This window comes from Hermetia illucens, chromosome 1, assembly GCF_905115235.1.
Source record: "Hermetia illucens chromosome 1, iHerIll2.2.curated.20191125, whole genome shotgun sequence".
NCBI lineage: Eukaryota > Metazoa > Arthropoda > Insecta > Diptera > Stratiomyidae > Hermetia > Hermetia illucens.
Genome location: NC_051849.1, coordinates 61984498 through 62012166, shown reverse-complemented (window position 1 = coordinate 62012166; position 27669 = coordinate 61984498). Strand labels below are relative to the sequence as shown.

The 27669-nt window shown below is 40.5% G+C and overlaps 1 protein-coding gene across 3 annotated transcripts in view; it reads right to left on the bottom strand.

The window, feature by feature from the left end:
• Positions 1 to 861: 861 nt before the first annotated feature.
• LOC119646134 overlaps positions 862 to 27669 on the bottom strand; it is a 106951-nt gene continuing 80143 nt past the window's right edge. The window contains exons 5-11 of one of the 3 annotated variants that reach the window (XM_038046485.1): positions 23515 to 23745; positions 22566 to 22677; positions 14009 to 14262; positions 13793 to 13931; positions 2448 to 2602; positions 2249 to 2372; positions 862 to 1475 (exon numbers count right to left, since the gene is read on the bottom strand). In XM_038046485.1, coding sequence (XP_037902413.1) covers positions 2263 to 2372; positions 2448 to 2602; positions 13793 to 13931; positions 14009 to 14262; positions 22566 to 22677; positions 23515 to 23745 — 1001 coding nt within the window. In that variant the 3' untranslated portion in view covers positions 862 to 1475; positions 2249 to 2262. The remainder of the gene's footprint in view (positions 1476 to 2248; positions 2373 to 2447; positions 2603 to 13792; positions 13932 to 14008; positions 14263 to 22565; positions 22678 to 23514; positions 23746 to 27669) is intronic. The other 2 variants (XM_038046484.1, XM_038046486.1) reach the window with 2 other exon arrangements.

The following is a 27669-nucleotide window of genomic DNA, read 5'->3' as shown; positions in this document are numbered from 1 at the left end:
AGTGACCTGCCTAGAACAGAGCGATTTAAATATCTCGGATCAATGCTATCAGCCAATGGAGAACTGCGTGGTGAATTTGCTTCATGCATTAGTATACCCTGCATGAATTGGCGTTCCACATGTAGTGTTCTTTGTGATCGACGTATCAACGAACATCTCAAATCTAAAATTTAGCGCATTGTCGTCCGTCCTATGTGGTTCTGAGTGTTGGCTGACTATATCCTTTTGCGTATATGAGGACTTACGGAGCAAAAAACCAAGTTTATAGCGCAAATAAGAACAGATTCCTACTAGATAAAATATCAAAGTTGCTGAATACGATTTGGAGAACGTTGATAACTTTATGTATTTGGGAGTAAAACATTGAAGGACGCATAGGGAACACACACACATCAAAATGATGACAAAATTTTCAAATGAATTCAGTCCTTTCAATTGTAATTAAAAGAATTAGATAAAAGAATTATTACAATGAGAAATTCGGACTTCAATTCAGGCTTGTGAAAAATTACTCCAGTCTTTTAAAAGGGAGGTGTGAAAAAACAGAAATAACAGGAAGAAGCAGAGGCAATGGATTCAGAAAGTTAAGACTCGAAACGAATTATAGCAGTACGAAGAAGATTATCACCCTCTTTATAACTATTTAGCTAACTTGACAAATTTTTTTTCAGGGAAAATCTTTGAGTGACAGGAATTTTAGAGGAAAAAGAACAGAAATAACCAGCCAATTCCAGAAATCCTAAAATATTAAGTTACAGTTTCAGTGTCTCCTTGAAAATTTTCCCTAAAAATATAATTCTTGTATTGGAACCAGTATAGTAGTGATGGATATATTAGTATAATAGAACAGAAACAGTAACATTTGTTTAGATTAACCTTTATTTACAAAACAATTTTCCCTCCTAATTTCAGTTCAAATGTTTGGTTTTATACAGTGTTTGTCCCAATTTATTTATAATACAACGAATCATGAATAATTTTATGAAAACTCTTATAACATATTATTAATTTTTAAAAAATAGAATTCTCTAGTTATAGTCAACGTAATTACTTTACACTCTTACTGATAAATTGAATTGGTAACGGAACAAAAATATGTATATTTTTAGTTTATTGGAAAATCGTTGCGCGCAAACATTTCCTTATGAATTATAATTTAGTTTATAATTTATTTATTTTTTTGTGGATTTTATATTTCTGTACATGCTGAAACATTATTAATATGTAGGAGTTTATGTTAGAATAATTAAGGAAAATAAATACATTTTTTATATAAATTATGAAATTATCATTAGACGTAAAATACAATTTCACAGAAATGTATTTTCTTTTCTTAATGCTCTTTGTTGTAGCTTTAGTATTGCTTCCATTCGCTTTATTTGTTGCATTTCGTTGAAAATTTTATGGTTATGCTCATAGATCTTCCCTTTTTCTTTCATCTTCTCAGGACATATCACAAGTTTTTGTTTTCGACTCTGAAATGAAATAAGAATTTTGGTATTTTAAAATGTGGTATGAAGTCCTTCTTGTGGGTTGTGTGGCTATGTACAAATTTGTTCTCAATAGATGTGTCCTTTTGTAAGAATCAAAGTTTAGCTTTCGTTAAATGTTAGAGAATAAGTTAAGAAGTTGTAAAAAGTTGTTGAAAAAACCGACTCATATTCAGTTTAATATGAAACAAAAATTCGAGAACTGAAAAGAAAGGTCCTAGTAGTAAGGATAGAATAAACATCAGCTATTGAGAAAAGTAAAAGAAAAACAAATCTTTCTCACAAAGTTAATAGTTAAAGAAAATGAACTGCTACAACGGTGGTCTTGAATCGGAAAGGCCTAAATAAATTTTAATGCTATAAAATACATGCTTCAGTAACACACAAAAGAAATGTAAACGGAAAACTCAAACGATCTAAGAGAATCTATCTACTCTTATATACAGTAAGTATCTGAAAATGAAAATTTTCTCTTTTTCCGCTCAAATGAAGTGATTTGTGAAAACGGTCGGATGCCAATTATAATACAATAGAAAAAGGCTAAGTTCGAATATTTGATAGAACAGTGGAAACTGAAATCTTTGTTATTTTTAATACGTAGTCTATCATGCAATAATCATTCTCGTGTTTTACCCACTACAGCAATATCTATACATGACTAGCTGCATCCTGAAACAACTTAATACGTTTTATGTTTACGAATGTGTAGAAGGATGTGACTTTTTTCAAATGAGTGCAATGTTACAAACTAAACTAACATGACAATATTCAATTACGAAGTTGAGTTGAGGACATATGATATCCAATCCACGGTGTACGGCACCCGGTGATAGATACCCGGCTGACCTCGGGTGGCACATGAGTATCCTGCCGAAACAACACCTGTTCGAAATACAATAAAGTATATTTAGCTTCCCTCTTTATTCGTTCACAACGGTCGAGTTTAGTATGACATACCTATCAAATACCAACGTCCATTCTTCTCGTGCATTAATGGTCCTCCAGAGTCACCTTGACACGAATCCTTACCACCATTCCTGTATCCTGCACACAACATTTCGGGATATATGACGACATTTATTCCATTGGATCGATGCCATCGTTCGCATACCCTGGAAATTGAAAAATGTGTATTTCAAGGTTATTGAATTGGACTATATGTGCGCAAGTGTTAATTTAACAAAATCAATAAAGTAAAAAGTTTGATTTTGTCAATTATATTCAAATATCTTGTCCTTGGTGCTTTTTTCCTTTGTTTCGTAGATATTATCAATTTTGATACTGTTCAACTCGACGATGGATATGTTCTTATTCAAAACGATAATTGAATATATAATAAAGTAGTTCCTTTTAAGATTTCACGGGAAACAAAAGCTTATTTAAATTGGTTTACTGTCTGTCCGTTCGTTCATCGTTCAATGCGGAATCATATTCGAGCAAAATTCAGTAGAAACGTTGAAACGATGAACTCCCAAAAATGCAATAAATGGCACTGGTCTTAAATGGAAGTGGGCGTAGGTTCCTTTTACTGAATATACCCATTTGTGTTACCAAATGAGTATTTCGACGCTGGTCTTAGTTTCGACGTTGGTGATAGAAAGGGGTGGGCAGGCGGAGTATGAGTTTAAATTGGGACACTTATTTTAAGAATTTATTCTTAGAAACTAATCAATCGAAAAATCAGAAAGAGAATCACAATTGTAAAGTAAATCTAGTCACTCGTCTAGGTCTGTTTCCGCAAGAGCACAATACTGGAAAGTTTAATGGAAATCCTGTTGTTGTTAACAAAATTATTGTAAGTCAAAGCTGACTTACTCCCGCATATTCACTGCGGTCTAAAATATCGAATTCCAGTATCGTATCAGAACGCTGGCAAATTAATATTTAACATGCTGCATTTCTTGCAAATGTACCATTCTAATATTCTTTTTTCGTTATGTAGTATAGAAGTCACATGTTCAACCAATGCGTACCATTGAAAAATTTCTCATTTCCGGTTTTCATTTGTTTTGTGAAAAATAATAGCGGCATGGGCTCTCTCTCTCGCCTGGCATTTTACTTAGCACACCATGTGAACATTTTGCCGAATGTGAAAGTTTTAAGTGTTTTGTTTTTATTAAAAGTTAGAAAAACATAATTTTAAGTGAAAAAACATACAAAATAATGAAAACGGTACGCAAGAAAAGTTCCACGAAGGATGAAAGGCGAATAATATGGAACATCTACACATTGTGCCAATTTAAGACGTTGTGGGCTAAGAAACACCACAGAAAGCGAATACTCTCTAATTCTTCGACTATCATTGTACGACCCTTGCGCTACTTTCACGGAAATAAGAGTCGCAATGCAAGAAGTTATGGTGTAAATATTTTTGGCAGAACTATCAGACAGCGACTTTTGAAGAACAGCCTCGGAGGATGTCGAGGACTGTAAAAACCAAAAGTTACACATGGCAACCGAAATAAACGGTTAGCTTTTGTTAGGAGCCATATTGATTCTCCTCTTTCCTTTCGGGATTCAGTTATTTGCAATGACAAACCAAAGTTCAACTTATGCGGTCCTGATGGTGGGTGACGTCCTCCTAATAAGGGAGTTGTATCTTAAGTACATCAAGAAGTCGGTGAAATTTGATGACGTTAGTTTTATGATATGGAGTTGTTTCAGTAAACATAGAACCGGGCTTATTGTCAACATCAAGGGGAAACTTAAAGGTTTAGCCTACCGGAATTCGCCGGCAGATCAAATTCTATCATTCCTGAAAAACCTCGCGTTGTCAGCTTATTCAAAGGCAACTTTCCAGCAAGACAACACACCATATCATAAGTCACGATTCGTACAGCAAAAATTCATGGATGAGTTTAAATCCAACAGAAAATTTATGGGCGATAATTAAACGGGGAGTTATGACATTAAATTCAACTACTGTCTAACAATTTTGGGCCGTTATCGAGTAGGTTAAGAATGAATGCGAAAAATGTGTGGTCTCTATATAATGACGATGTTTTGTGTTAATTTGACAAAAAAGATATCCCACCAAATATCATGTAAATAAACAACTTACATTTTCATTTATTTCCATGATTTTTTAAAATTTATTTAAAATTTTTCTCTTTTTCTTTCAGGTGTGTTGATAGCTTGATGCAGTTTTTTCTGCCTTTGCTTTTATAAAGAATATTTCCAAGAATATATTTTCCAAAATGAAGTTAGAATATCGAAAGAAATTTTTTTCAAATTTTCAATAAAATCAATAAATATTGTTTTGTATGTTTTTGACTTGTTGCAATAATTTTAATATTTTTCCGATAATACTGAGTCTTGCCAGTATTCGATAATTAACTACCAATTACAGTTGGACTTTCTGAACAATTTTCAAGGCTACACTAAACTGAAACTATTTTCAGTTGGGTTAGCATACGGTAACTAAAATGAATTATACTGATCCCATTTTTAAGGTTTTGTGTAAACACAAAACCTTATTAAAATCGGTTTACTGTCTGTTTGTCTGTCTGTCTGTCCGTCACACGCATTTTTCTCGGAGACGCTTATAACGATTGACACCAAATTTGGTAGAAAGGTGGGAACTGTGAACACTCACGCATACAGTGAATTACATCCTTTTACGTCGAATTTAAGGGGGGGTCCCCATACATGCAAAAGGGGGGTGTAAATTTTTTTTTCCTCAAATATAGTCATGTGGGGTATCAAATTAAAGGTCTCGATTAGTACTTTTCAAAGCCGATCTTAGTTTTGACATTCGTTGAAAGAGTGGGGAGCGCGGGGGGTTGAAAGTGATCACGTCTTTAAGAGGGCCATTCTCAGAAACTACCAAACCGAAAAATCTGAAAAACATCAAGACGCTGCCACTATATGGTGCCTGGGCTCCGAAATACCTTCCATGCCTATATCTGTTTAAATAAAGTTAATAATAGTATATTACTACAATTTTTTGTAATTGGTTAGAAACCCCCCTTAGGTTCATCCTAGTACCATGCAATTTTGCAGTGATATAGGCTATAATATGGAGCATGATTTTGTTGCTTCTTTGAAAATTGAAGACTATGAATATCAATATCACCCGAAAGTGGATACTCTCACATAATATATGGATATATTACGTACTACATACTAAGAAATACACAAAACCTTTCGTACCTGAAGCGTCCAGCTTCCGATTTCCCGACTTGTTTTTAAATGTACACAGTGTTGGCTCCGAATCCTGCAGGAATATTCTCTTTTTTTCTCCATATGCTTTGCCAAACCAAATTTATATAATTGCTGATGTAGAAGTCGGGAAACCAGCATTTGGATGGTTCAGATATTCAAGGCTTTTTGCTTTTTTAAGATTTGGATAAAACAAATCCTTATTAAGACAGGTTTGCTGTCTGTCTATCACACGTATTTTCCTTCGAAATGGTTTTACCGATTGACACCGAATTTGGTGGGACGATGAGAACTGGTGGGACGATGAGAAGAGCATACCAACCGAATTTCGTGTCAATTGCTGCAACCATTTCTGAATGAACTAGAACATAGACACAGACAGATAGATAATGGTGCCCAGACAGTGACTATCGTTTGGCCCATTATGTGGAATGAATAAGTTGCTCGCAATTGGTAGAACTAGGACTGGACCGGTTGCTATCAGGAAGCCCTTTTGCTATTGGCATTAAGTGCCGAGAATATGGTTGCATGGCTGGATTTCTCACAAGTAATAATAATACACCCGATCCATGCAACTCCGCCGAAGCCGGTCCCAAGCCCGGTTGTGAAAGGAGGAGGGATGGATAGCTTCAGTCTGAATGGCTGTACGCCACCGCAGCGTCTCAGGGGCTAGGTGAGGAAAGTGCAGGAACTTTGCAGTCTTGCAGATTACTCGCTAAGGAAGCTATCTACACACCTGGCAGCTAGGGATAAAATGCACTACCAAAAATGAGAAGAAGGAGAAATTTAAGGTCCGGTACGGATAACCGGCGGGAGTCGTCTGACTTGGTGACTGGGTCGGGCTCTCGTAATGGACAGCACGGCGTCGAAACCGCTAGTCGTGGGGCGGTTCGACGTCTAGGCGCCACGACGACCAGGAGCACAGCTCCGCCTGCTGCAGCTGTTTCGCCACAACCTGTGGCGACCACTTCAGCAGGTTCGCGTAGGAAGCGGATGAAATGGACTGAAGAAATGAACCTCTTCATCATCCGCTCCTACTACGAAATAACGGCGGGGGCGGGTACAACATCTTACCGCCCCTTGTTGCACCAGAGATTCGTCGAGCGTTTCCCGCAATTCGCGCACGTGACTGTGCAGCGAGTCGCAGACCAGTACCGCTTTATTACTCGCAGCGACACAATCCCGGCCACCATCAGGGAACGTGTTCGACTTGAAGTCATCGGGGAAACTGGTGACCGAGAGTCGATGGGGGCAGAGGCGGCGGCATCAACAACATCACGCCGCACTGCAGGCAACAGGTTCAGTACTCGCCGAAGCACTCTTCTCCACCGTCCAGCTGAGGTTTCCGCTGAGGTTCGGGACGAATTCCAAAGAGCGTGTATAGAATTCTCGGATATGGATCCTTTGCATAGACCAGGCATTCCCAGGCTCTATGCATCTCCAGCAACTCCGGGAATTCTATCTTAAATCAATGATGAGATTGCATTTCGACTGTGTGCTGATATGTCGCTGCTGCAACTACAATCACTTGTATATTGTGGTGCAGTTGCGGCTATCAGATTGCACGGTCAGAAGATTCGCTTTCGTGTTATTGGTTTGAGTGACAAAAGAGATCCACCATGGAAAATTCGTCTGGAACGTCGGCGGGACTCACTAAGGCAGGACATTGCTAGACTGATTCAGATCAGCACTGGCAATGCCAGCCGACGGGTGAGAAACAAAGTGCAGAGGGTTTACCGGAACTATGCCATCCCCTGTGAGACACCCGTTGTTGAAATTCTGGACACACTAAAACAGAAACTTTCTGTCATATGCAGTCGGTTACGGCGGTATGGCGAAAGTTATTCCAGACGTGTCCAGAATGCAACATACGCGAGGAACCAGCGGAGCTTTTTCAGATCTCTCAACGAATCCCAACAGAGCGCCCAGACAATACAGTTCTCGGTGACGGAAGCGAAAGAGTATTGGGGTGGACTTTGGGGGTTACCTACCCAGCATGCTGAGCATGCTGAGTGGATCACCGCCGAAGGCACCCGCCATGTCAATACACCTGGCATGAATTTCGCGGATGTTACCGAAGAGGAAGTTCGACGAGCCATAAACAGCTCGAAGAACTGGAGGGGCCCAGGTCTGGATCGGGTGCAGAATTTCTGGTATAAGAAATTTACCAGCGTACACAGTCGGTTGGCACGCAGTATAAATGAGGTCATGAGTCGGCCGGAGGAATTTCCACCTTTCCTCACTGCGGGGATTACCTACCTTATCCCTAAGAAGGACACGGTGCAGGACCCCGCAGACACAAGACCGATCACTTGCTTACCAACCCTCTACAAATTCATCACGTCCATTATTATCAGTCCGTACATCTGAGGGTGCTAATACCTCAGAGCCCATCCGTATACGGAGGGGCATCTTCCAGGGGGATTCATTGAGTCCTCTTTGGTTTTGTATGGTACTGAACCCCCTTTCATGGCTACTGAATGATACTAGACGTCATGGTTTTGCAATAAAATATGGCCTACGTGCTAAGTGCGAACTGACACACTTGATGTACCTAGATGACATCAAGCTGTATGCTGGTACTGACAACCATCTTAGAAGTCTGTTGAGAATAATAGACATGTTCAGCCGTGATATTCGGATGGAGTTTGGATTAGACAAATGTCGAATCCAAGCCATTCGCAAAGGTCATCACGAGCCGCATGCCGGACATAGCATTGGTGACCTCCACATCGAAGCTATGACCGAGACAGACTTCTACAAGTACCTAGGAATTCTGCAAGGAACCCATGCTCGAGTTGGTGATCTGAAGGAAGCTCTGCTGTCCGAATTCCTGCGACGTGTAAAGCTGGTGCTGAAATCGCATCTCTCGGGGAAGAATAAAATAAGCGCGTTGAATGTATTCGCTATCCCTTCACTGGCTTATGCATTCGGAATATTGCCGTGGACGAAGACCGACCTGGAAAACGTCCAGCGGCGGATACGGACAACTATGTCCAAATTCCGAATGCATCACCCAAAGTCTGCCGTGGAGCGGATGAACCTGCCTCGTGACATCGGAGGTAGGGGCGTGGTTGACGTGGCGGCACAACATCATCGCCAAGTCGACTCGCTGCGCCCTTATTTTTACAGCAAAGAGCAGGCGAGTCCCTTGCATGCGGCTGTCTGTAAGGTAGACTGTGGACTGACTCCACTTAACTTGAAGGATCGATCTTTCAATCCTCTGAGTGGGATGAAGTCGGACCAAGAGCGGATCGAGGAATGGAAGTCGAAGGCAATGCACGGTAAACACGTGAATTGTCTTTGGCAGCCATTTGTCGATTTGCATCTGTCGAACAGATGGCTGTGTGCGGGGGAGCTCTTTGCTGAGACGGAGGGGTTCATGTGTGCCATTCAGGATGGCGTGGTCGCCACCCGAGCTTATAAAAAGCTCATCATGAAAGAACGGGTGGAGAACGACCAGTGCAGAATGTGTGGTTCGGCGTTAGAGACGTTGGACCATCTCATTTCTGGCTGTACTGTTATGGCACCGGTGCAGTACATCACCAGGCATAATGCTGTATGTAAGGTTATCCATCAAAACCTTGCATACAAGCATGGGCTGATCACGGGGACATGTCCGGTTTACCGATACGAGCCGCAAGCAGTACTTGATAGTTCTGCTTACAGCATGTATTGGGACCGGCAAGTTCTGACTGATCGCCATACCGCACACAACAAGCCTGACGTACTGTTAGTTGACAAGACAGGTCGCTCCGCGTATATTATTGATCTTGCTATCCCCCATAATAGCAACATTGAACGGAAATACGTGGAGAAGAAGGTGAACTATGAGCCACTGGCTCGTGAAATCAAAGAAATTTGGCGTCTCGAGCGGGTGGTTGTAGTTCCCATAATATTGTCAGCTACAGGTATTGTACCTAAATCCCTCACGGCTTCCCTTGATGTCCTGGGACTTTCGCACAGTCTGGTTCAAACCATGCAGAAGTACACCATTCTGCATACGTGCTCGATGTTGCGGGGAGTACTGGACGGATTCTCCCACTGACCTACCACCGGCCACCACCACCAGTGCCCCTTTAGTTTTTAAGTAGGTAGGATCGTCCGAGCCTAAATGCTTGGCACTTAGTGCTAGTATTAGGTAAAATCCGGCATCTGCCGAGATTGTGATAACTCGGATAATAATAATCGTTGGCGCAACAATCCGTATTGGATCTAGGCCTTGAAGTGTGTTAGAGCACTTCATTCAAGACCGTAACGGTACACTAGGAGGCAATGTGGTCAGCATTGCGCTCGCCCGAGATTATTACCCTGATTTGACTCAGGTACTCATTCACAGGTGAGTCGACTGGTATCCGACGTCAAATCACGATACAAATTCCACTGTCACCAGTGAGATTTGAACCGCGACCTTCCGCACGACAGCCTTGTGCTCTAACCACTCAGCTATCCGGACACCGGATCCATGCAAGTGAAGCCTAAAAAGTGAACACATGGTAAGGGGTTACGAGGAGGACGCTGATTGTATTGTGCGAAGTAACTGTCTTGGGCAAGATGTAGATACACGCTATTTAAAATTGACTTGCGAACTAGAAGAACTTCTAAGCGAATGAAGTCGCTGACGAACTTCTGAATTAGTCTACCCAGGAACTGGATGTGGATGTAGTCAATATGAGCAAGCCATATAGGAGGAGTGGGATACCAGTCGATTCAGCTGTGAATGAGTGCCTGAGTCAAATTAGGGTAATAATCTCGGGCGACCGCAATGCTGACCACATTGCCTCGTACAAGGTACTGTAATCCTGTAGTCTACCGTTACGGTCTTGCTCTAACACACGTCAAGGCCCTGATCCAATTGGATTGTTGCGCCAGCGATTATTATTATTATATAGGAGGAGAAATAGCACGGTATAAGCCATCGAAAACTGTGTGTAACTTAGATATTTGGAAGATACCCGTAGACATAACTCCTATCGGAAAACTTCTTAGCACAAAAATTGCGAACTCTCGGTCGCGTTCGAGAGAAGAATCCTTCGAAGAATTTTTGGCACCCTACATGAGGATGGACGATTCCGTAGCCTACATAACGACGAAATCTATGAGCAATACCATGACCGTCAAGTTGTGGATAAATTCCGGCTCAATTGGTTACGGTGGGCGGGTCACTTAATCCATATGGATGAGGATGAATCCACCCGGAAAGTATATGAGGGCAATATCTATGGTAGAAAAAGAAGACGAGGCAGACCCTGCCTAAGATGGAGCGATGGCGTATGCCAGAACACCAGACAGCTTTTATGGATATCGAATTTTGGACGTCGGCGCAAAACCGGGATGTCTGGAGTTCCTTATTAAGGCAAGCCTAGACCGGATACCGGTTGATGATGATGATCTTAACTACGCGAGCGGCAAATAGGTAGAGCTGGTAAAAGAAGCCGGTGTATATTAACCAGTATATTGCTACTACATATAAGAGCGCAAAGATTAGAAGTTTGTAGTAACCGTGACTTCGTGACGGGAGCAGAATGTCATTCGTCTCTTTCTGAATTAATTTGCTCAAATAATGCATTTCATAATAAGCAATCACCCAAATGTTCGCCGCAGATTAAATATTATTGAATGCATTCGGGCGAATGAATCTTGACAGAGGGGAATGATTTGCCGCATCCGTAGGCGCACGCGCATGTTGCTGCAAAGTGAACTCAAGAGAGTTCAAGGCGAGAGTAGCGGCATGAGGAGCGGTTCTCGGAAGGAACAGCTGAACGGTGGCGAGAAAGATCAGCTGCACTGACGGAGGTCGAGATGAAAGAGTGTTTTTGGACGATGAGAGAAAGGAGAGAGAAGGGCAAATCATTCGGGCCTTGGAAGAAAGCGGAGTTGGAGGAGGAAACAAAGACGGGAGCAGCGCGCAGTGGGAATTAGTACGATTTCTCGAGTGCTACTCTCGAGTGAAATACTTCCACCAACTGTGAAAAAATTCGCGGTAAATATTGATTTGATTTTGGCTACTTGTCGCCAAATCCGCCAGTGTCACTTTCCCGCAGTGCCTAACTTTCTAAGAATTAGCGTGAGCCCGTCGCGTTAGCGGATAACTGTATCTTGGAGTTGATAGTGCGCAGTCCTGTGGCCAGTTAAAAGGTGCTGTCGGCGGTTACATAATTCCAGAAATAAATATTCCGAGCCCAGCCACCTTAAAAAAACACCAGTTACCCGCGATTCAGAAAGTTCGTGGGTCGATTTACGGTCGTTGCGGTTTTTCTTGAATTCTTCGAAAGTGGATGCGGTTTTCAGAGGTGATAAAAAGGGAAGTTGCTCAACGACATAACATCTCCTGAAAATCCTTTTTTCCTGGATGTCTTCCGTGAAACAAAGTGGGCGATTCGAACAAAAAACGATTGCTAAAGCTTTTTTTTTTTGGAAGTTATTATTCTCGCTCAGAAGTCGGTGTTAATTGAAATCCCAAACCGTCGATTGGTACTAATTCTGCTTTTCGGACAATAAATACAAAGCTAATGAAAGTCATTCGTTATTGTTTTTAATGGATTTATTCATATTTTATGCCTTCGGAGCTACTCATAGTCTTGACTTCTTTCATTATGGAAAATTGTTCAAAGACTTCATTCGTGGTTATTACAAATATTCTGAACCGGTGTGTATCAATTGGGACAGACGTTCTAAATTCCTAAAGAAAGGACTATCCTCGTCGTCTCTCCAGTCTTTCAATTATGGATATTGTCGTTGCTCGAAAATTAATTTCAGATCCATATTAAGTTGATATGAAGACCTTTGTTATTCCGATGATATCACAATGCAAACCGAAAGTGTCGTTTTCCCAACCGCGAACTCAAAAAGAATTTTTTTTTGTTATTGAAAAAGGAAAACTGAGTATTTAGATTGTAAATTTTTGCAATTTCTATAGTAATGTTGGAAAAATTTTCTTTTAGCCTCTAACCAAAATCAGCAACATCAAATCCACAGGACACGCCGAGCTCGAAGGGATTCAATTGTGTTGATTTGAGAACTTCCTCCCTCTCTCTTCCTTCTTGATCTCGCAAAACCTTTATTAGGGACATCCTCTGAAATAATGGCCTGAGGATGTCAAGGAAGGGAGGGAACCTCAGGGGCCGCGCCTCAATCACGATCTGAGGCAGAAGAAACTATGATCGGGATTGTGATCCGTCGTGGATCCTCCCTCTTGATCGCGGCACTCCGGTCCGGAGACTTACGGCTCTACGCGCGCGGTCGAGCCGTTTTTTTTTCAATGTTAGCTCGCGTTCTGGTTTTTATTTGTTAGGCCGCCGCGAATTCCTTCGTTTATTGTCTTTTTAAATCCGGTGCGGACCCACGCATCAGAAAAGGCACATTAATTTTGTAATAATGGCACGTGAGGGATCAAAGCACTCAAAGGACCCCCCACATTCCCGAGCCTGGCTAGCACAGAGGCCCCACTTTCATGGAGCGTCAATCTTTGCGGGCAGACCTTCGCGGTTAATTTCGTCAACTTTTCAGGTTTCTGGAATAGCTCTGCCCTCTAGGTCGTTTTCGGCCACTTAGGATGATCGTCTGATCCTCCTATTTCCTTATGCTCATTACAAGTTTCAGGAGCTATAGGTAACGAGCTGGGTATAGCCGTCAGGATAAAGAGAACAAAGTGAGGATGAATCATTAACGAGGGAATAGCACAGCTTTTAATCGACTGAGAAACTATTGTGTCTCTATTTGAAATAATAAAAAACTTGTTCTCCTATTCGCTAGCGTTAATTTTTGTTTTGCAAATACCGATATTTCGGGAACCACTTGTTCCCTTCATCAGTGCTAACAAGTGTGCGGGCGAACCTTCCCGGTCAATTTCGCCATCTTTTTAGGTTTTTGGCTTAGCTTTCCCCTCTTGGTCGTCTCCGGCCACTTAGGATGGACGTTTGACCACCGCAATCACATTAAGTCATTACAATGTTAGGGGTAATTCAAATTTATATAATTTGCTAATTAAATATGATTATGCTCAGTTTCAGCCAACTATCTAGTAGATAGAATGCCTAGCCCCCTGCATAGTAACTACAGATATATTAGCGTCCATAAATTAAAAACAGATCCAAAGTTATGAAGAACTGTTAATGTTTAAATATCAGCTTTTTACTTACCTATTTTCTACAACGGGGACGTCAACCGCCTGCAGTGTTTTTGGGCGTAATCTCGATCCCGGATTTAAGGCCCCCCAACCAGCAGCCCATCCAAATTTACCTAGGAAGTCTTCATTTTTTTCGGGAAGACAGATTGGAGCTTAAATCATGAAATAAATTGACCGATTAATAGCGAGAAAAACAGTTAATTACAAATGAGTGGAAATTAAAAAATACCAATATGTGGCATGAAGTGGACTGGTCGCTCCAAAGTTAACACTGAAATATCAAATCGATCTGCTTGTGGTGTGAATTTGAAAAAGGGATGAACATCGATTCGTCGCACTCCGAACGTATATGCTGGCAGCGGTTCAACCGCGGAGTTAATCACATAATCACCCAGAGTTACATGCACCTGTCGCGGGTTAGCCCGTGCCACACAATGTCCGGCCGTAACGACATGGCGCCTTGACACTAGTGATCCGCCACATCTGAAAGTTGCATAGAAACATGTTATTTTATCGCATTATTTGTTAGTGGTTACTTAAATGTGCCATAATTCAACATTAAATAGTGGAAACTGCCAAATTAAACATATATGAGCTCGCATTCACTTTAAACTTAATAGAAATTTCATAAGAAAGCTGTCGCAATCCATCACAAGTATCGATGAAAAGTAGCCAACGTGCCGTATGGGTTACCTGCAAAATACCGACCCCTACTTTGACAGGTTCGATTAAATTAAAAAAGCTAATTATTTTCTCCCAACTAAGATATATTCAAACGAAAGTTCAACAAAACGAACGAGAAGGTATCGAACTTAAAAACTTGGTGCTTGCATCGACTCATCCCTAAGTGGAAGCAGGCGAATGTTTATGACAAAACTGCGGTAATGATTAATCAACTTGGAGCCACCTCTGGCGTTCGATACAATAAAAATGTCACTTTCACGTTTCAAACTTATCTATGTACTTCCCCGGCTGAACAAATGATGAATTTACGGTGTAAGTCGCAGCCACGGGTGAGCGTCGTAGCATGAAGTAACTATTATTTGGTAGTAAAAGTTATTACTGAGGAAAACGTTCTTTATTAAATATGAAAAGTTCATTAAATTATTACAGTAATGGATGGAGCTAATACCTGTATGCCTCATGATCTTGAAGTGTAAAATTACTTTCCACTGTTACACTTGAGCCATGAATGGTTTATGGGTATAATATATTATTATACATACATATGTGCTATTATTTGGAGTTTATTTCAAGATAACGAATGTAGTTAGGTTTTATTGCCACTTTCTTCTTCGCCGCAGGGACTATCAATAGGAAGCATTCATAAACTTACATACGTGTATATTCTTTTGCAATTGTAGGTCGCATTGGATAGTCGGCCTGTCCTTTCACTAGCAGTTTTAAAAATGGTCTATTATCACTAAACATCATCGTCTTAGGTATACGAAGGCAATAACCTAATGAGATCTATGAAGGGTTCGCCACCTACTTCCCTCAAGTAATAAAGCACTTTTAGCGTGGATGGAGTCCCTCTTGTAAACTCGTATGCATCTACTGAAGGGAACCAGATAGCAGCAGCTTTTACTGAAAGGTTTTTTCGAGTAGTTAACACTTACACTAGTTGACTACATATCTAAAGCTTGCAGATTTTACGCGTAAAAAATTAGTTCTTCTAGAATCTGGCATTGCAACGGGCAGGGTATTAGTCAACATAAAATAACGTCATAAACATTTCTCGACAGTGGGGTCGACATCCCCCTATACGAGAAACTCATCTTATCAAGAAATATGATTTTATAACACCCAACTACAGATTCTACTATACTCTGCACCCAGGTAGCAAAGTGCTGAGGTCGAGATGGTTGCGCATCAACTTTTCGATCTCATTGCCCCGGGTTCGAATCCCGGTCGTCTAGGATGTTTGTGTTTGTATTCGTGTCCCGCTGCTCTAGGCTTATCACTTACCCAGCATTAAGTGTTATAATAATGAAGCTGAAGCACAGTCTCATTGGAACCTAAGACTTCACAAAGGAATGACCAGTAGAAAGTTCCGGGATTCTGGCTAAAAATCGCATACAGCACTATGTATGTCATGGACTATATGCGAACTACATCCATATCTGCACTTACAAACAAATGTGTCCTTGAAATCAAATCTCGAACTCGTATTTCTTCGAACTATATTTCTTCACGGAATATTTGCTGCTCCTAAAGTCTAAAGTCTTAAAGTCGAACTTTAAATTCTCCAAAGTGTTCGAGAGGAAGCAACGAGCTTATAGGAATGAATTGAGAACTGAGGCGCGACCGAATTCGTGAAAAATCTAGCAGCAGCTGGAGAAAGCCTCAAAAAGCAATTAAAAAGAGGAAACGTTATGAGCTAGAATCATTCCCTCTGGAGGACGGAAAAAAATTCAATTGGTTGATGCTCTCAGGCGACAACTAGCCGGGAAATAACCACATATGGTTCAATTTTTGTTCAAAACTTTTCAACCCAACCCATTTGTAACGGAGGGAAAACTGCCACTCTGGATTTCTGCGGATGCACTTTTAACGATTGCTTTCAAAATTCACTAAGTCGCAAGACCTTATCACCTTAAAAAAACTCTTGATGTCGACCTTGTTACAGGTGAAGTGACTCAAGAACTGCCACCATCCAACTGACAGACTTATTGAATAGTGCCTTGATCGTTGCATCCTATAAACCGATAAGCCTCTTCCCTAGCTATCAAAGCGAAACTGCTACTATTCAAGCGACAACTTCGATGAAAATGAATTATTCCTTCTAACCAATTCGAATTCAGGAGAGAACTCGGAATTGTTGCGCAAATTTATCGGTTAACCTCAAATAAACTGAACCTTGAGAAACAAAAAGTACTACTCGCTCATACTGTTTGACGTTGAATAAAAGACCATCTAAGCAAAGCCGCGAAAATCGACCGCGGTTATGATACTCAGCCCGCATGATCATTTTGGCTATCCAAAACGCATGTGCTCGTTGCAAGTGGCGGTCTATATTAGTTATCCTGGGTACAAATTGCGTTTATAGCTTGCCGGATAGAAATGACATCAATCAAGAGGGGGGGGGGGGGCATCCCGCCTAGGCTTAATACACACTTGACTTCGTCTTTTAGTTTCGGTATACACACATTTTACCTTTGAAGAAGGTGTTCATTTGCCCCATTCAAATTCAACCGGGTGAAGTAGAGTTTTCTCCCCTCTCCTCCATCTGCCTCCGCATTCCTGTCATTGTCCTGAAGCATACACAGCACGCGTGGTAGCCTTCTAGAAGTCTCTGAAAATACGAGCTTATAGCAGATGACTTTCCTTATCATTTGTGGATATCGATTCTGTCGTTTCAAATTAATTCATTCTTTCTCATTGTCAGGAAGACGAGGTGATTACATTTGAACTATTGGAGAAACTACATAGACTGCCGCTGCATTTTTTTCGTTCCCATTCCATTATTTTTGTCAACTTTTCTAATTTCAAGCAAGGCAAGTTGTTTTCTTGCGATTCCCTTTCATTGATCTTTTCTATCTTATATTTGGTGACGAGGGTAACTCATCATATTCTTCTTTCTCTTCGACAGGCAGATATTCAGTTGTCCTATATTGTTACTGTCACTTCATGAAAGTTAGAACACCACCATTGGTTGGACAAATCTTCAGAAAAAGTCTTACCCAACAAGAGACAGAATCGTTTGAACTCAACAGCCTCCGTGAGAAATGAAGCAGCACGGAAACCCTCAAAAAATCTTGCGCAGGATATTGAAGCCGGCTTTGTTTTCGGTTGTAACTATTATTCTCAGTACTCAGGTACATCAAAATGAGGGTCGACAATATTGCCGCCACCAAGGTATCAAATTCTTTCCCGCACGTCAACGACTTTTCAAACTGAACATTAAACCTCCCATGACAATGAATTTCGTCCAGGATACTCCCGGAACGCTGCTTCAACATGGGCGCCGATGACAGGAATGCTTGGAAAAGCGAAGTACTTGCTGCTCAGCTGTGGCGCTGTCAATATCTTTAAGCTACAGTGCATAAAGTTGTTGAACTCCAAAAATGAAATGGAGAGAAGTTATCACCCTCCCCGCCACCTTACCAATCCGATTTGGACTCACCTTTTTGGCTATTGAGCCACTTCGATATCCCTGATTAACACAGATGGCATCACGATAGAGATATATAACCAGGCCGCATTCAACCCTAGCCTCAAAGGGGCATTTCTCCTTTCCACTGGAAGGTGGTGAGGCTTGCTGAATAGCAAAGAGAAAAAAGACCCTGAACCGACGTATGGATATCCATCATTCTGTATCCTTGATGTGACTGAAAAGTACCCGGAGTAGACTCGCTGAACCGATAGTGATGCAGTAGGCGAATGCTCCAAAGGCCTAATTAGGGCGATCAGACCCGAGTCTGCACGGGAACTCATCTAAAGTGACAAATTGGTCAAGAAACCTTACCATACCCCTGGTACCATGAGAACCGGGATACCCGCTGGACTCTCATACTTCGGGTGAACTCCGGTTGTATTTGAGTTCAGCTCGGTTGTTTGCGGTTGGCCCCCCTAGTGGGAGTTTCATGGTGGTTGTGCTCAAGCGAGAGGAGACCTTCGGACCTAGGCGTGGTGTTGCGTTTCAACACGGGTGCCGTACTCCTTAGTTCGCTAGAGATTTAGGTAATTATTGAATCCACCAGTATGAATGCTAAGCCATGCACTTAGTATAGACTGGTACCGTTGTTGCTTGTCTGAGCGGGGCTCTGACTGCGGTCACAAAATCAATCCGTGTCTGAAGAGGACCGTAGGATTAAGTCTCCACGACAGGTACCTACGTAAAACACTCATGGGGTTAACTGCCCTCCTTGGTAAGGAATATAAAGACGTTTACAACCGCAACTCTCTTGGGAAAACCAGCCAAGTGGAAGATGGACTGCGCGGCTCATCGGCAACTTAAGATTGTAGGTGAAGTTAAAGCAAGTTAAGATTGACTATAATTCTGGATAACACTGACAGATGGTGGCGTATTTTGCGTTACTTTGAAACGAATGGCGGAAACAACACGATGAAACAGCTTTCAACATCACAACACCATATTCAACGAATGTTTAGTCAGCATCAGGAAATTGAGAATGTTAACCAAAAAGGGGTTCTGTCGAAATCCACAAAGCAGCTGCGAAGAAAACTATCGGGTAGCAACCCCAGCGTAGAACGCCGGAAGATGAACGAGTGGTTTGGTGGCGAGTGTCAATAACCATTGAAAAGGGAAAAACTCTGAATATAAATATTTCCAAGAATGACCAACAGGACCCATTGCCAAATCTGTAGATGAAAATAATACAACTATTAAATCAACACGGGATAAAAGTTTTTTTCTAATGAGCAGTAGTTTTTTTACTCTTCCCGTAAAAGTTACGTAAGTTTTAATCAGGGTTGCGGTCAAGACATACCTGTTTTGAAACTGAGTTGTTGCGTCGAATCTTTGCGATTTTCAGAGCTCATTGTAATTTTATTATTTTTTATTTTTAAAGAAATGAATAAGTACGACCAGTGCAAGCAAGCCGTCTCTAATGAATATCCAACAAACAGTTATCAAATTCATTTTATGATAAATTATATGTTTCAAAATATTCCTTGTAATTCCTTGTAATATTCCTTGTAATATTCCTTGTAATTACAGACAAATTTATGTGTAGGGTGATGTCACGTTTGGAGATTTGCCACCAACATCAGTTTCTGCCGCTTCAACTTTGGGTACAAAGTAGAAGAGTAATCGATCAAACAATAATAATAATCGTTGGCGCAACCATCCATATTGGATCAGGACCTTGAAGTGTGTTAGAGCACTTCATTCAAAACCATAACGGTATACTACAGGGTAGCATGTAGGAGGCAATGTGGTCAGCATTGCGCTCGCCTGAGATTATTACCCTGATTTGACTCAGGTACTCATTCACAGCTCAGTCAACTGGTATCCGACATCCAGTCACAATAACAAATCCCTCTGCCACCAGTGAGATTTTAACCGCTACCTTCTACTAGGACAGCCCAGCACTCTAACGACACATGGATCAAATAATCTTTTGAATATGCGTAACAAAAGCGGTGTTAACATTGTGTTGGTGAGGGAAACACAGGCTACCGCGGGGGCTTTGCTATCCCAAATAACGAGCTTCGCATAATGCCGTAAAACTTTTGATTTTCCTATGAAAGACTTTGAGCAGTTGAAATGAAAAAAGAAGCACTTCACCACGATTCTCAGTCCTTTACGGGCTGCTCCTCGAGAAACTTTTCAATATTCCAGAGAAACTAGTATGCTGGTCAAATGATAGTGATGATTACTGGGTGACTCTGTAATCTGGTACACGGCTAGTACAAATCCTGTGAAACATCTCCTGTATTTTAACGTTGACAGGCCTGCTATCGAAAAGCTTCTCATGAAAGTATCCCGTAACAACATTAGCAACCTCGCGCTAAAAGAAACGCAACAGCTCGGGAGCGAAGTAAATGATTACGGAAATTACACATTATTTACCAGCGGCAAATATCGCCGATTGGACAAAATTTTTGACGAATTGCCCTCCAATGACACTGATGAATTATTGGGAGAATAAAAGGCTCCTAAAATCGATGTGGAAAAGTTGAAAGACGACACGGCCAAAGTGGCTTACATGTCCAAAATCAATGCACATGTGGACGCACTACAACGCTGGTCCTGAGGAAAGTAGTGTTGAAATGTGGCGGAAAATAGGAATGGTATCCAGAGTGCAGCCAAAAACACTCGCAGGCAGGTAGAACGGAGGAACGGTAACGAATGGTTCAACGAGGCCTACCCAGCTGCGATTAACAAGAAAAACCAAGCCTGCTAGCTACTAATCGAAAGACGAACCTGAGCCAGAGAACACAAGTATCATGAACTAAGATGATACGCTAAGAATCAGCAGATGAGCACAACGAAACGACACCTATTCTTCTCGGTATCGGTAATGTTACCGTTTTTGTCTAAAATCTGGTTGCTCTCTGGTGATCCGCTCCAATATTCTCTTTTGAAGTTTCAAAACTAGCCAAGCGTCATCAACGCTTCGGATGGGGACTGATTTCATATCAAAGTTTGACTATCGAAACCGAACTATGGTAAGAATTCCACCGATATAAGCTGGACTATTATGGACCCCAACGAAGTAAGATAGACAGCACTGCACTCCCTCTTGCCATGATTGGCGATGTGCCTTTGCAGCAGACGCAAACCCAGTCTCGAGTTTTTATCTGACGGCTCTCGCATGGTGTGCTCTCTTGCGCGCCCTTTTGACAGACTTCTGACTGCAAAATTCCGCTCCACGTTAAGGAGCAGCATAACTGTACAACGTTATGCACCAACGGAAGCTTCCCACCTAGTGGAGGCAGTTCAGGAGAGGTTTCTTAAGGGCGACGTTTTGATCGTGGTGGGTGATCAGAATGCCATGATTTCTGGTTCGTGGATTTCTGGATCTACAGTGTTCGAGCACAGAACTTGCGATAGGGTCAAATGGGTTTGAACTGGTCGACACTGTGCGAGCAATCAGATCGATAAGTGCGCGACCAACAGTAGATTAAGGCGTTGTCTTCTGGATGTTCATAACAAGAGGCGCGCTGACATCGCTTCACTTGCGTCCACTACTTCTCGCAGGGTTAAAGAGATACGACCACCCACGTTCAACATCAACCGCTTGTATGATCCAACTGTTGTGGGAGAACTTCAGAAGTGAATACCGCATAACGAAGCAACTTGGTTGTGGTCGCAAATGGCAGGAGGGTATCTGCGTATGACAATTTGAAATAAAGCTAGAATAATCCTCGATAACATTAAAGAACATTTAGAGAGCTTCGTCAACGGAAAGCAGGCTAGTTTTTGTCCCTATCAAACGTTGTCCTTTTTTCTGTATTAAATCACAAATTGAAGTTTCTAAAACGTTTTAATTCAATGCATAGTTGTTACCGCACTTGATGATGTGTTTTTGACAATGTTCTTTCAAGGCGTTTATCAGACTAGGCACAGCAATGCGGTTTACTATTCAATGGCTCGGGAAAATGCGTAAAGTCCAAGAGCGCAAAGTTTAATTGGTTGTCAGATTATTCATTCCTAAATTGGGTAAAGAAATATCTTTCCTGATTAAATTACTATAACTCTTGACCATTGAAATTCCAATAAATCGAATTATCGCCAGTAGATCTTTTGTTTGCTGGAACCACGTCGAGAATTATGAAATGTAGTTTACTCGTAACTACTATAAATCGTCGCGTCATCTTGCAAATCATAACTTGTGTAAGAATTTGTGTTTACTGCAAGTAAGTTCATGCAGATAATAAAATTACGTATGTTTGTTACATCCAAATATTGGATGAATGTAAATCCACTTTCCTCTAACTTTCGACACCATTCTCTATGTACTTTTTATTATGATCTATTAGAGCCTTATTCATGTTTTCTTGCGGTCCCGGCTGCATATAAGCACAAGTGCACATGTAATTGGAGAATTGAAAAATGAGGAAGTTCAGCGATAATTGTGGTAATTATATGGGAAAATTTATACGATATTTGTGCAATAAATAATCATTAACATATCTGTTTTTATTGGCATCTTCATTTTATAGTTTGTATAGGAGAAATAAGATTGGAATGTCAAGAAGTGGGAAAAGATGAATTCAAACCGTTTATAAACTCATGTAAAACATTTGGCGAGCATGTTATAGTTATGATAGAATGGTTAAGAATGTGACCTCCTTTCTCGATAAATATTACTCACCTCGACGAACCAATTCGGATATATGCTTGCCACGGAAAAGATCCGAATCCAGCGTCATCTCCTCCGACAATACGTCTTTGGGCGGTTTGCTTGTGCAAAGAAATTCCACAGCCTGGAAAAATAGGCAGGAGCGTACAGTTAGTTATAAATAATACAAAATGTTTGTATGGAAGACTATTCTATATCAAGCTTTAATCTACAATTTATTCACTTTAAATTAGGCAATTGAGGGTAATATAAGCGCAACTCCCCTTCACAAAGCCAGAACTTCAAACAGATCTTCCAATCCACACCAAACTTAGAGTATTAATGGATATTATTGCAACAACAACAAATCACATGCAAAAACATCATAAAATTTATTAATTAAAATGAAAGATACAAAGTAATATCATAAATATTTGAAAATAATTTGGAATCAAGCTTGGAACTGCATGCAATTTCAATTATTAAAGAATTTCAAAATTCTACTTTAATTTCTAACAACCAGATGAATAAAAGATGCCAATCGTTTAGTTTTCTGTCCATGTTTCGTAACTGTAACTTTTTGTCATTTTGTGGAAATTAATTCAATTTTTATATGATATTTATTTATGGTATTGGTTAAACTTTTAAATTTCAAAATTAGTTCACCAATTTACGATTTTCTTACCGAAATGTATCTCTTTCAATTTATTCAAAATGACTCGACAAAAAGGGTAAACGGATGGCGTCTTTGCCACCCCAAACTATGAGCGGAAAATTCTAGATAATATAGCAATTGTGATGTCACATGTATCCCTGCGTCATATCAGTTTTGAAGCCGTTTATTACAAGTACATTTCAATTTTCAATGGGAAACATTCTTTCTAGTGTAATTTATATTATTAAACAAATGAACTCGTAACAGATTCTAAGAATTTATTGCGTTTGGCTTCAAAACGGATGTGGCGGGCTGTTTGTCACTCACTAGGGTCGTTTATTACTGGTCCGTAGTCTTTATTTGGAAGATCTGTTAAGTCAATGGCATTGGTGAAGTCAGATGTGCCAAGGTTTGCTGATTTTGCTGTACGATGACAGCATCCTCGCAAAAGTCCACCACAGGTTCCGTGAAGGAGACCATTCGACATCCAACATATAAGGAAGAACTCACAGGTTCCACCTTGATGCTGACACTGTATATCACTCGTCACTTGGTCGCCTGTTTATTACAAAAGTTCAAAACCTTTCAATTGTTTGAAATTAATAGTAAAATTTTAGATAAATTGATCAGAAATGAAAAATGCAACTGCCAAAACAATAATTGGCATTTTGAAGTACCGAAGTCAGCTATTGAAAGTACAGTATATCCCAGTACAATATAATTATTTTAATGGATCTTTCATCTACATAGGGAACGAACATTTATTTCGATTTAGGTTTGCTTAGCCGTTTGCAGCTATTATGCATGCATGAACTATTTATACTTTGCTGCTTTCCGTACCGCTACATCTTTATTATTATAATGATTTTCAACCTTTTCTCAGCCAATCATAGTCTAATTTCGAATCATTTGTGATCATCCATTCTAGTGTTGTTCAACGCTACCTTCTTTTCGAAGTGGATACCCTGTGATAAGGCTTGAATTCATATTTTGGCATGTATTCAATGCGGTTTCCATAGCGAAGGACGTAACTCAATTCAAATATCACTACAACAAACTCAACAAGCGGAAATCTTGTTGAAAAATGGGATAGTACGTTTCGCCCCGTTGGAAGTAACCTCCGAAATACTCGCCTACCCAAGGATAGAGATGATTGCTCTCAACTAGTATTATAATATTCACTCTATAGGACATGAAACTGTACTAGATTGGATTTCCGCTTACAATCGAGATTGATAATTTTCCATCATCAACCAACCAAGGAAGAAATGATACCTTGATAATTGAATTTCAAGGATGAAAAATGCCATATTTAAAATATAAGGCTATATCTGTTCAAACAAAATGGTAAAATGTAACAATTTCTAATCGAACCTAAACCTTTGATTAATTTATTAATTTGTACTGTTGGAGGGTTCTTGGGTGAGGTCCCCAGTAACTTCTCAAAATTAATATTATTATATTTGAAACAATATCGGCATAGGGTGTGTTTTATGGGGATTTTCAGAGAATGAAGCCTACTACAGTTTGGCTCCCTATTTTTTAACCTTCATTTCCGCACTTTGAAACAATCGTTATAAGTGGGACCTATTTCTTAATAAGCCAAACTTTTCATACCCTGCATAGTTATAAGTCGGAAAGACATTTACACCCTCCTGTGGGTGTGTGGAGAGCCTGCTGGAAGAATATTTGGGTACATGATAGTTCGATTTATATATATCTTGTCTCAACTCAACTCGATATTCATAAAAGCTGTCTAATGTCCTGGCCTAGGTTATCGCTTCTTGCCCTTATAGACCTTCTGGGCTGAATCATCCTCACTCATATGGATTAAGTGACTTGCACACCACATTTTATCCACAACTAGACACTCATGGTATCGTTTATAACTTTTATCGTTATAGAAGCTATGGAAACGTCCATCTTCATGTAGGGGGCCAACAATTCTTCAGGGGATTCTTCTATTGAACGCAGCCAAGAATTTGTACTTTTTCTTTTTAAGAAGAAGGAAAACATAAAGACAGTAAGAGCTTGGACCCTAAGGTGAGGTGTTTCATCGTCACAGCTGTTATCATTTCCTACATAAGAGAAATTATCAACAGTGTCAAATTTATTAGCACCCATTTTTATTGTTCTCGTTTGACTAGAGCCATTTGAGGCTGTTGGTTCTTTCGCTTTTAGAGATAATTCGTTTCGCCTTCATTAATATACAGCCCCCTGCTCGATCTGAATGAAGGCACTTTGCACATCTCGGGGCGTCTTTTCGATAATGTCAATATCGTTAGCATAGGCCAGTAGTTGGGTGGACTTGAAGAGGAAGGTGCATCCCGCATTAATATCTACATAACGGATCATTTCCTCCTGGTCCAGGTTAAAGAGGACGCATGCTAGCGCGTCCACTTGTCTTAGACCGTTGTTGATGTTGAGTGTTCTCTAGAGTGATCCTGCTGATTTGATTTGGCCTTGCCCATTGGTCAGGGTCAGCCTAGTCAGTCTTATCAATTTTGTCGAGATACCGATTCCTCTCATGGCCGCGTACAATTTTACCCTTGGCTAGGCGATGACGAGGATGACCTACTATAACTTTACTAATAATAGTAGGACTTCCACCAAACTTTAAAGTCTGATGCTTCGTATTCAATCCTGTCGGAAGCGGTATTACGATGCTGAAAGGTGTGCTAGAAAGGTATTAAACAGTACTTTTATATGATCATACTTAGGTTCAACCAAAAACGAAAAAGGCTAGGCAAAGAAAATGAAGATAACCGACTTCAAAAAAAATATTGACACAAAAGAAAAAATTAAGTGATTTTAATTGAAAACCAATCAAATTCGAACTTATATTTTAATGTTATGTACGCAATTACAACTGGAAGACAATGCATCGAATTGGAGGGATATTGGATCACATCAAACCGCGTCGTGTATTGACTTGAACCTATCGGGGTATAACCATTCTCGTATCGAGAAGAAAGTGTACTTGAAGTTGTTCTCCTATTGGAAGATCCCTATACCTAGGGTAGCATTTGCGTAAAAGAAGTTGGACCCGTATTAAAATCGGGAATTAATCATCACTTCTGTCAGATACTTGAAAGTAACGATAGATGCAGAGCTGAATTTTAACCAGGATGTAGAGTATACTTGTGAAAAAGCACTCACCGCGGGTATGGCTCTAACAAGAATGATGCCGAATGTAGGAGTCCGCGGCGTACTTGCTTATAACCATCTCAATGTACGCACTCCCAGTTTGGGAAACAATGCTACATATTTTAGGTAACGCATACAAACTAAGTCTACAGAAGCACAGCGCTAAGGGTTTGTTCTGCTTTCAAAACGGTCTCAGATGATGTGGCGTTCATCATCTCAAGTATGGTGCCGATTGACATCTTGACAGACAAGATGATGAACATATATGACGTCAGGTCCATCTTCCCGCCGAAAGAAAGTTCCATAAATAGATGGCAACAGCAATGGGAATAGGCAGAAAAGAATAGTTGGACTTACAGATTGATCGTTGGCGCAAATCAATTATATCATCCAGTTTCTCACGGGTCACGAACGATACCATCAATACCTTTACGAATTCTTCCAATGTCTTCCAATGTCTAAGGAGAAACTTAGAGGAAACTCTAAGTGCTATTACCGGAAAATATTGTCCGGAGAATGTTAGCATGTCAGGGGGTCTGGGATGCGATCGACTCCATGATCGTAGGAATTCAGGTAAACTGTGAAAAGCAGAAGTTGGGAAGGCACAGTTACGAATACAGCGGATGGAAGAAAGGAGACCTAGATAAAGTGAGCTAATTCTCAGTCTTTTGAAAATTTCCACCTGCTTGAAAACAAAAAAAAAACCGAAAAGATTAAACCGCTGGAAGGATGCGAGCAGGGAGTAAATGATGAAAAACATAAATACGCGAAGCATCTTCGTTTCAGGTGCAATTTTTTTTATCCTCGATAATGCAAGGCAAAAGCACTAGGGATCTTTTAGCAGTGTGGGGTCATTACTTTACAGCTTTTAATATTGACGTTAAATTTACTCTAATGTTTCAAGGTAGAAACATCATATCCGACCACCTTGATATATTATTGATTGCTATTAGGCATTAGATTTAGCTGGAAGTAAAATTATTACAAATCTAGAAGAATCCAAAGGGAAGAAAAGAGTTGCAGTTACTCCCGTTTTACCGCTTTTCGGTATTTCGCATCCCTTTCAGGTAAATTCATTGTCAAAATGTCCATCGGGACTACTCCCGCAATAAAGCACTCAAGCCGCTGCACATTTTTAGCCCCATTAAATCGTAAGTTATGTTGTCTATTGTCTATTCTTAGAACTGAACGCAGTTTTGGCATTCAACGTTACCCATAGCATTTATTGGAGGACACCGAGTCTTGAAGCAAATTCAACGTTTTTTAAAATTGTCCTTACAAAAAACGGTGACCTTTGAATTCTCGGAATTTTAAAACCTATTTAGGTATTATTCA